Genomic DNA, 10,232 nt, shown 5'->3' on the forward strand with positions numbered 1-10,232 from the left:
GCTGAACACTGGGTAACCGGGTAACTCAAGAAGGAAGACCCCTTAGGTGTGGATGAAGGCACGGTGGAGTGACTCGAGACCATGGTGGGCGCTCCTGGGTCGAAAGCACGGAGCGGGCAGGTGCGATGGGTGTTGACAGGTGGCCCGTGGGCTTCGTCCTGAGCAGTGCGGGCACGTGGAGGGGCTTTAGACACTGGCTTGGCACGAACTCAGGCCCGGAGGGGGTCTTTGGGCAGAGCTGCAGAGAACAGTTAGCCTCTGGCTAATGGGAGGAAAATCAGCCCTCAGGTTTGGAGTGAGCGCACAGGAGGTTTCCTGGCCGAACAGTCCGGGGCCACCGAGGACGACAGTGCACGGCTGACTACGCCCATGACAGGAGCCATTCCTCAGCCACGCGAGACGGCGAGGCAGCCCCGGCCCTGCTTCCCACGGCCCCGAGGCCACAGCAGCGAGAGCGTCGGCTGCCTCAGTTTCCCCACCGGGGCACGGGCCGCAGGGGCCAGCGAAGTGGGCGGGCGCGGGGAGGGCGAGCGCTGCCGGCCACACTCGGCCGCGACTTCTATTTAAAGTCGCCGGCTCCCCGCCCCGCCCGCGCCCGCGCCCGCAACCCGAGCCGCGGGCCGGGCCGGCCGGGCCGCACAGAGGGAGGAGAGCAGGCGCGGCGCGGACGGCTCCGACTCCGGCTCCGGCCCCGGCCCGCCCGAAGGCACGATGGCGACCAGCGACAGCAACCACGCCGACGCCAGCCTCCTCGGCTCCGACGGGGACGACGAGGCGGCCCGCGAGCTGGCCAGCGAGGAGGAGGAGGAGGAGGAGGTGGAGGAGGAAGAGGAGGACGGGACGGCGGCGGAGTCGGACGAGGAGCCGGGCGCCAGGTAGCGGGCGCTGCGGCCTCCCTCGGGTGGGCCGCGCGGACGCCGTGGGGAGCGGGGCTGGGGGGCGGGGGCGAGCGGCACCCCCAGCTCTCCGCGCCCACCGGGGGTCCCGCCTAAGTGCAGAGGGGCTGGGCGCCTCCGCGGGCCTGGACCGGGCCGGGCGGCTCCGTCTGGGGGGACTTGGTGCGGCGCACGCACTGTGTGTGTGTGTGTGTGTGTGTGTGTGTGTGTGTGTGTGTAAGCATGGGCCCGAGTGTTGGGGTGCAGGCGGGCTCCCCGTGCAGGCGGTGCGGCCCCCGGCTCCCGGTCTGGCTTTCTGGAGGTCCGGGCGCCGTGTCTGCGGCCGGCCAGGGCTGTCTCCACCGCAGGTTGAGCGAGGAGGGTGCATGATGAGGAGTTAGGCGGGGAGGGCCGGCTGCGGCCGCTGTTCGCCCAGGGGAGGCGGGCAGCCCCTGCTCCTCGGGGGGGAGTTGGGGCTCAGTGCATTGCGCGCCGTGGGAAGCCGGGAGGGAGCATGGCCGTGGGGCTGCCGAGACCCCCCGGGAAGGAGGCGCGTGGGGCAAGAGGCGAGCAGGCACCTGTGGAACATGGCGGAGTGCACTGGCCTTGGCGGGAGGGACTGAGAAGGGGAAATCTGCCAACGCCGGCCTTAGTCCCCTTCTTCCTGGTGGAGTTTGGGATCCTCACGTCCTCACCCCAGAAAGTTAGCCCAGGAGAACCTGAGTTCCCCTGCACTTACACTGCACTGCGAATGGCTGACGGCTGGGCATGGCGCTGCTGGCCCTCACAGGTAGCCTCAAACCGCCTGGCGGTGAGATGCGCGCCAGGCAGAGACTGGGAGGAGGAAAGGAGGGGAGCCTTGAGCCGCTGAGGGCTGGTTTGGTGGCGTGGCGTGGCGTGGCGTGGGTGAGGAGGGGCCACTGAGACTGCGATCGGCATTTGGAACACATTGAGTGGTTGACACTAGGACCGTGGCCCCAGTGTGGCACTCCCTGCTGTGTCGTGGTCACAGTCAGCGGTGTGACGGGCAGGCGAGGAAGTCCATTTCCAGGAGGCAGTGGCGGGAGGAAGGCGCTGTCTGGGGCTTGGACCAGGGTGGAGGCACCGGGAAGGAGACGCTGCTGTGGCTGGCCCGGGGGAGATCCGGGAGGCTGCCCTGGGACCCCAGTCCCTCCTGCCCGAGTGCTGCTGGGCTCCGAGCTTCTGCGGTGCCTGAGCTTCCTGGAAGGCAGGGCTGGCAACGCTTTCTCTGCCAAGGGCCAGTGGGGTGTTCATGGCATCATCTGAGGGCCCTACAAAATGACCACCTGAAACATGAGCCTGCTGCAGATGGACTGCATCGAGGCCCGCCTGCGGTTGGCCTGGCAGGGTCAGACCGGGTGGTTTCACAGCCCTTCCAAGGCCTTCGAGCCAGGTGTTCGCCAGCCTTGCCTCGAGGCCTAAAGTTCTGTGGTTTCCCGAGACAGAGGTGAGATTCGGAGTGTGCCCTGAGGAGCGGGAGTGAGCACGAGAGACTAGCCTGCTTCCCGCCTTGCTCGGGGCTCGTCCCCCACAGAGGCCTGGCCACCTGGCCACAGGCGCACTGTAACCCGGATCTCGTTCCTACAACCTCCAGCCACAGTCAGGCCTCGTAGAAGAACCAGGATGTGAGCCTGCGTGTTCACCAGGTCCTGCCCGTCCTTCCTTAAGTGCTTGGCGACACCAGGGTGGCTCGGCCGAACTTTGGCTTAGAAGAGTTGTTACAGGGAAAGGACAGACCATCTGCCTGCTCTGTCTTGCTGCCTGTTTGTGTGTGTGTGTGTGTGTGTGTGTGTGTCTGTGTTTCCTGGAATGGCAACTTGGAAGTCAAAACGTGAAAACAGCCTGAGTGGTGGCCACACGGCGCTTGGTTGGAAAATACTGCTTATGAGGACCCTGGCAGTGGAAACGGATTGGACTGAATGTGAGACAAGTTCTTCACAGTACAATTTAGAATGGTGTCGGTACAATTTAGAATGGTGGGAAAAGGTTAAAAAGTTAATAAGAGTTATGTTAAAAAGTCACCCTTAAGATTAAAAAGAAGCTAATAGTGGATGTCTCTTAGAGTTTTTTTTATATTTATCTGAACTTTTCAGTTTTTCTAAAACAAGAACATAGTACATTTTATTATCAGAAAAAAAACCAACCCTTTACTTTAAACATATTTAGAAGGGAAAAAGGTGCTTGTAACCCTTTTCTTTATGCCTCTGGGTATAATATGTGGCCTTGTCTGTAGCCACTTTCTAGACTGATCTGAAAATCTGAAGGTGCCCAAAGCGCCCGCACCTCTGGTCGGGGACACCACCGGGGTGTGGCTCTGATCTGTGGCACCAGGCTTGGGTCTGAGGCCTGTCAGCCTGTCGCGGGCAAGCACTGTCCGCAGCGAGCCGGGCTCTCATCTGGGAACATGGTGACCTGCAGATCGTCACAGGAGTAAACGGTGTGGCTGTGCGCAGGCCCGCGTGGCTCTCGCTCAGCTGAGTCCTCCCGCCCACTCTTCACCAGCGCGGGCCGGCGCGGGCTTGGTCCCCATAGGTCTGTGACCTGAGGCGCCTGAGACCTGCTATTGCCACGGACCGCACCAGGTACTGGGTCACGAAAATCCCTGGGGGTCCGTGGTCGTCCTCACAGTTCCCGCGCTCCGTGGAGCGCAGGCAGACATGAAAGGAAGGTCTGTGGGAGGAGGGTGCGCGTCCCGGGCTCCATCCCACCTGCGGGACTGGAAAGGGCAGGTTTTGTGTCCCGAGCAAGCAGTTCGTGAATGTCCACAAGGATCCTTGTGTTGCTACAACTGAGCTCAAGGCCGTTTGTCAAAGGCGGGCTTTAGATCCATCCCTTCCCAGCCAGCACCACAGACTCACAACGGGCGTCAGGGCCCGCCTGTCGGGGCCGTCACGCGGCTTCCTCCTGGTAGAGTGAGGACCAGGCCCGTGTCTGGCTCAGTCTGATGTTCGGTAGCTTCTTCACCCAACAGATACGCGCCCGGCACTCCAGGCGTGAGGGAAGGGGCAGTGAACGCGGTCCCAGCCCTCCGGGAACCGACAGCCACGTAAGAGGTCCACGTAACCCGTGAGCTGTATGAAGACATACACCGAGCTATTTTGGTTTAGGGTGGTGAGGATAGCCGTCCTGGTGAGGTGACATTTGAGCAGGGGCTGGAGGAATGTGTGTTCTAGGCAAGAAGGGGCAGGTGCAAGCGCACTGTGGCAGGAACGTGGGACTGGCCTGAGGCGACAAGGAGGCCAGGTGGCTGGAGAGGGGGCGGGGCGGGGGGGCAGAGTGGTCAGACTGAGCCTGAAGGAGTCGGGTTGCAGCCGTGCAGTGCTTTGCAGGCCGTGGGGGGACTCAGGTTTGATTTTGAGTAAAACTTGAAAGCCTTGTTCTGTCTGCTGTACCACACAGGGCTTAAAAAAAAAAAAAAAAAAAAAAAAAGAAAAACAAAAAGGTGGTGACTGCGGGGTTCCTGTAGATAACAAACGCCTGTGTATTCACATTTTCATGCGAAAGACATTTCTTGAACACGTACCATGTGCCAAACTCTGAGCTAAACATTTCAGACTCGCGGCGTCTGAGACAGGCGAGCAGGTGCTCTGCCGGCCTTCGGAGCTTTTCTCCCCGAGGACCCGTGATGCCCAGCTCGCTCCACCGTCCCCGGATCATGTAGAAACTTTTCAGTTTTGTTCCGGATCATTGGCCGTGGGCAACTTTACTTTCCCTACTTCAGCACGGAGGATTTTCGTTACAGCAGGACCCAAAGCTTACAAATCAGTTGAGCTTTGTCAGTGCCCACTAGAGCAGGCCTGTCTAAGCGGACAGAATGGAGACGATTAGTGACCTTCACAGTCGACCAATCACGTGGGAGCCAAGCCTTAGAAAGGCGGAGGGGCCCGCGCGTGGTTCCTCTTGTCTGCACAGAGCACTCTGTCTCCTCACGGCTATTTCTGCGGGCCCGCCAGCGCAGTGCTTACCTAGGTGTTTTGACAAGTGTGTTATTTGAGCCAGCCCCCTTCTGAGGTCAGTGGAAAGAGCTGCGATGGGGGGAGCTGCCCAGGGTGCCAAGGCTGAGGGGGGAGAGAGGATAAGCCCAAGTGCTTGGAGCCAGAAACCGAAGAGCTATTTAAGTGTTGGCTGCACGCATATCACATGCCCTTGGGAAGACTTTGATACAGCAAGAGTGGCGATTATTGTTTCTTGTTCAAAATAGCAAATCTTCCAAAGTGTGAGACATACTGATGATACAATTTGACAAGTATTTGTATATGTGACTCGGATATTCTGAACACAGGCTGAATGGAAACCTCGTTAGAAGGAAATTGTCCATGCTACTAAAAAGAACTTAGAAAAACAAGAGATTGAACGTGTTTTGCACATGAGAATTAGCCTTAATTTACTAAAAATAATCTTAAATCTTCTAGTAGCCGTGGTAAAAAATTCAAAACAGGTGATATTAATTTTAATAATTGTCGCTCCTCCTCTTCGCAGAGGAACGACACAGGACCCTGCGCTGTTCTTTTGTCTGCTCGGCCCTCCCCGGGTTTGCTGCTGGTTCTTCCCGGGTTGGCTACCGACCCTTCCACCTCCGTGGAAGGGCAGTTCCCCATGGCCGCATTCCCCACTTCCGCAGGGGAGCGGCACACCACCAGCCGGCTCTCTCGGGGGCTGCACAGGTGTTCCTTCAGATAGATGTTCCCCTTAGATGTTCCTGGTGCATGGTGTCTCTCTCCTCCTTTATAGTCCTCTTCCGCCAATCCCAACTCTGCTACCCACACGCCGAGTACGCTGCTCTCCTCCAATCAGGAGCAGGTCCTGCTGTTTATTGGTTGAACTGGAGGCAGCTATGTAGAAGCTGTTTACTCCTCTCCCAGCGCCATATTGTGGGAGAGCAGATGCATAGAATAAATCTTAATTCGAGTAACAGTCTAGTCCGAGTTGCTCCCCACAAATAATCACATCATTTAACCTAAACCCCAAGTATTATCATCTCAACATGTAATCAATGTAGGAATTATTAGTGAGATAGCTTATTTTGTGCTAAGTCCTTGACATTTTATATATATGTTGCCCTGACGGCCCATTTCAGTTCCTCTTCTCCAGCCGCACCTCCACTGCTGTGTGATCTCCTGTGGCTAGGGGCCACCACACTGGGCGGTGCAGGTCCAGTAATACCGAGAAATCTGTTCTGTTGGAATCCATAGAGCAGCTCTACTAGCACTGGGTTCTGTGTGCGAGGCCCTGTGCTGGGTGCCAGGGACAAAGAGATGCTTGGGTGGCAGGGCCTCTCCTCCCAAGGAGCTCGCCAACACCATGTCCTCAGCACTACATGGAGGCAAAGTACCCTCCTACAGTGGCACCTAGAGGTCTGTAGGAGTGACACTGAGCTGGGTAGAAACCTGCCCCAGAGGCATGTGGGGCCAGGTGTTCCTCCGCTTCCTGGTTCTAGCTCTGGGACTCCTCATGGCTCTTCTGAGCTTTCTTTCAGTCATCCAGAATCACTCTGCATTTCCAGGGTTGATCATATTTGTTGACTGAATAAGTGAATGAGGGAACGAGTGTGTGTCAGGTTATCAGACTGCTGCAGGAAGCAGGGGTGGCTGGGATGTTAGATCTGGTAGGCTGTTGCTGGTTGCAGGCATTTGCCAGGGGCTGACCGTGCCCGGAGACTTGGAAGTACAGTAGTGTGGAGGGGACAGTGATAAGCACTGGAGGATTGTTCAATTACGATGTCGGCGCTTGTCACTCCCGCCTTCTGTGACGTGTTGGGATGCTTCCCCGAGACTGGCCCTGCAGCCAGGTCATGGATGGGAGCGTAAGAATAGGCCTTTCTTTCTGTCCAGAGAAAAATCCTCCATTAAGGCCACCAGAGTGGACTGAGCTCACAAATTCCGTCTCCTAATCTGATAAAGTCCAAGATATGCGGGAAGCTTAGCCGATGCTGCTGTTGAGGCTGTCAGTGCTGGGCACGCCGAGCCCTGGCCCCGCGCTCTCACTGCGCTGTCGCCATGGCCCGCGCTTCTCTAAGAAAACCCACGTGTGCCAGAGACATTTACGGTCACTGCTGCATTCCGTAAATACAGACAATTTGTATTTGTCAATTTAGAACATTTTTTTAAAAAGTTGCTTTCCCAACAAATTCCCTCTTAAAATTGTTGATTTGTAATTTAATTTCCTCCCTTTTCAGAAATGTACCTCCTCTAGAAAGACAGACTGATTCATTCACTGTCGCTCCCCCTCTTCGTGGAGGAGCAACACTGAACCCTGCGCTGTTCTTTCGTCTGCTCGGCCCTCCCCGGGTTTGCTGCTGGTTCTTCCCGGGTTGGCTACTATCCCTTCCACCTCCGTGGAAGGGCAGTTCCCCCTGGCCGCATTCCCCACTTCCGCAGGGGAGCGGCACACCGCCGGCCAGCTCTCTTCAGGGGCTGCACAGGTGTTCCTTCAGCTAGATGTTCCCCATAGATGTTCCTGGTGCATGCCGTCTCTCTCCTCCTTTATAGTCCTCCTCCGCCAATCCCAACTCGGCTGCCCACACGCCGAGTACGCTGCTCTCCTCCAATCAGGAGCAAGTCCTACAGTTAATTGGTTGAACTGGAGGCAGCTGTGCGGAAGCTGTTTACTTCTCTCCCAGCGCCATATTGTGGGAGAGCAGATGCATAGAATAAGTCTTAATTCCAGTAACAGTCTAGTCCGAGCTGCTCCCCACAATTCACAAATATTTATGGTGGGCCTACTGTGTGCCAGGCTATATGAACGTGAAAGAGACAAAATAGGTAAAACTGGGGCTGGCGTTGTGCCCCAGCATCCATTATGAGCCCTGATTTGAGTTCCGGCTGCTTTACATCCAGTCCAGCTCCTACTAAAGCGCCTGGGCAGGCAGTGGAGGGTGGCCCAAGTGGTTAGACCCTGCACCCATGGGAGACCTGGATACAGAGTTCCAGGCTCCTGGCTTTAGCGGCCATCTGGGGAGTGAACCAGCAGGTGGAAGATCTCCCTCCTTTGCTCTATTCCATCTCTCTGTAAGTCTGCCTCTCATAGGAATAAAATAAATCTTTTGGAAAAAGTAGGTAGAGTCCCTCATCTTTAGGGTTCAGCCCCTGGGAAGGCAGACTGCGGCTTCCCTGTGTCCCCCAGGGGCGCTCTGCCAGACACTTACTGCCAGTGGCACGGTGTTGCGGGTGGGGTGATGCGAGGTGTCTGCCCTCAGGGGTGGGTTGATGTCGCTATGGTGAGGGAGGGTCTTCACTCCAGGAGCTGGCTTGTTACCACAAAGTGGGTTTGTTGATAAGAGCGGGCCCTCTGGCCTCCTCTCTGCCCACCCTCAGCTGTGCTGGGACGCGACAAGGAGCCCCCTGCCCCCAGCTTCAGCCTCCAGAACTGAGAAGGGACGTGTTGTGTGCATCGTACACTCCGCCGCACTGATGGAGCGGATCCGCAGTGGGAAGCGGGGGTGGGGTCTACTAGTCTACTAGAACCCCTGCCGTTCAAGTCAGTCCCTAGAACCTCCTTGCTCGTTCCCCTGGGGGTCCCCCTGCTAGCTCTTCTCCATGTGCCCTGAGCACGTGGCCGCACTGTCCTGAGGTCCCCAGCTGCTGGGGACACGGCTGAGCAGGGGCCTTTGCTGGCATCTCCTTGGCCTGCTTGTTTCTGGTGAGTGAGCAGAGGCCCAGGGGAGGCAGGGCCAGCAACTCTTCTAATCTCTCGGCACCACCACTTGTGACTGTTATTTTCCCAACAGCTTTGTGCTGCAGGCATCATCCTCATCCTCATGTCAGAGAAGGGGAAACGGAGGCCCAGCCACGCTGAGTAAGGTTCTTCTCTCAGACAGGTTTCCTGGCAAGCTCTCCACCCTTGGAACAGTGGAGCAGCCAGAGCTGGAGCACAGACAGGTTTGGTGCTTGTCTCAAGATTTTATCTATGGGGCCGGCGCCGTGGCTCAACAGGCTAATCCTCTGCCTGCAGCGCTGGCATACCGGGTTCTAGTCCCGGTCAGGGCGCCGGATTCTGTCCCGGTTGCCCCTCTTCCAGGACAGCCCTCTGCTGTGGCCCGGGAGTGCAGTGGAGGATGGCCCAGGTGCTTGGGCCCTGCACGCCATGGGAGACCAGGAGAAGCACCTGGCTCCTGGCTTCGGATCAGCGCGGTGTGCTGGCCACAGCAGCCATTGAGGGGTGAACCAACGGAAGGAAGACCTTTCTCTCTGTCTCTTTCTCTCACTGTCCACTCTGCCTGTCAAAAAAAAAAAAAAAAAAAGATTTTATCTATGTGTGTGAAGTCTAATACTATTCACACATCTAGTCTTCATTAGATAACTGATTTTTGGAGCATGCTCTTACTGTTTATTTTAAAGATTTATTTTATTTATTCGAAAGAGTTACAGAGGGAGGTAGAGAGAGAGAAAAAGGTCTTCCATCGGTTGGTTCACTCCCCAGATGGGCGCAACGGCCAGAGCTGTGCTGATCTGAAGCCAGGAGCCAGGAGCTTCTTCCGGGTCTTCCATGCAGGTGTAGGGGCACCAGGACTTGGGCCATCCTTTACTGCTTTCCCAGGCCATAGCAGGGAGCTGGATGGGAAGTGGAGCAACCGGGACTAGAACTGGCGCCCATGTGGGATGCCAGCACTTTAGCCTTAACCCGTTGCAGCACAGCGCCGACCTCGCTCTTCCTGTTTTAAAATAATTATTTCAATCTCTTTTAAACTTTTTTGAAACCAAAAGCACAGAAGACCCAGAAAGTCTGCAGCATGCCTCCTCCTGGCCAGCACCTTAGCTGTATCAGGTTTCCTTGTGCGTCCTAAGCAGAGTACATCTGAGGTTTAAAAATAGGCAGCCCAGTGCGAGCGAGGCCCTTCTCATAAGGTCAAAGATAGCAACACCAAAATAACTCTCCTGCCTGCTCCACGGGATCAGGGGGAGCTTTCAACAAGTATTTGCCCTGCTTCTACACGGTCAGGCTCTCTGTTTCAGAGGGTGGAGGTGGTGAGTTCTGCAGTCATTTTTAGACCAGGACATGAGGAGGCGAGAGCGACGTTGGCCTCTAAGAAGGGCCTCAAGAGATCCATCTTGAACCAGCTCCGAGCTGCGGGAGTGCAGGGTCCTGGGGCCTCCTCTTGCCTCTGCTGCTCGCTAGCTGTGTCCCTGAGGCCGAATGCCACCTCTGTCTGAGCTTTCGTGGTGGCCTTCAAGGCCCTCCCTGAGCTGGTGCCTGCTGGGCCCTCTCTCGGCTCATCTCAGGGTCCCAGCGTTGTTCAGGGCCACACTGGCTTCTCCCTGAACGCCCGGCAGGCCTGGCCGGCTCCTGCACACGGGCCTCCGTGCCTGCTGCTTTCTCTCCGTGGGAAGCTTCCTCCGC

The 10,232-nt window shown here is 57.1% G+C and overlaps 1 protein-coding gene across 2 annotated transcripts in view; it reads left to right on the forward strand.

The window, feature by feature from the left end:
• Window positions 1-598: 598 nt before the first annotated feature.
• CMYA5 (cardiomyopathy associated 5) overlaps window positions 599-10,232 on the forward strand; it is an 80,530-nt gene continuing 70,896 nt past the window's right edge. For both annotated transcript variants that reach the window (XM_070056327.1, XM_070056329.1), the window contains exon 1: window positions 599-875. In XM_070056327.1, coding sequence (XP_069912428.1) covers window positions 712-875 — 164 coding nt within the window. In that variant the 5' untranslated portion in view covers window positions 599-711. The remainder of the gene's footprint in view (window positions 876-10,232) is intronic.

The sequence above is a fragment of the Oryctolagus cuniculus genome, chromosome 14 (genome assembly GCF_964237555.1).
Source record: "Oryctolagus cuniculus chromosome 14, mOryCun1.1, whole genome shotgun sequence".
Lineage (NCBI taxonomy): Eukaryota > Metazoa > Chordata > Mammalia > Lagomorpha > Leporidae > Oryctolagus > Oryctolagus cuniculus.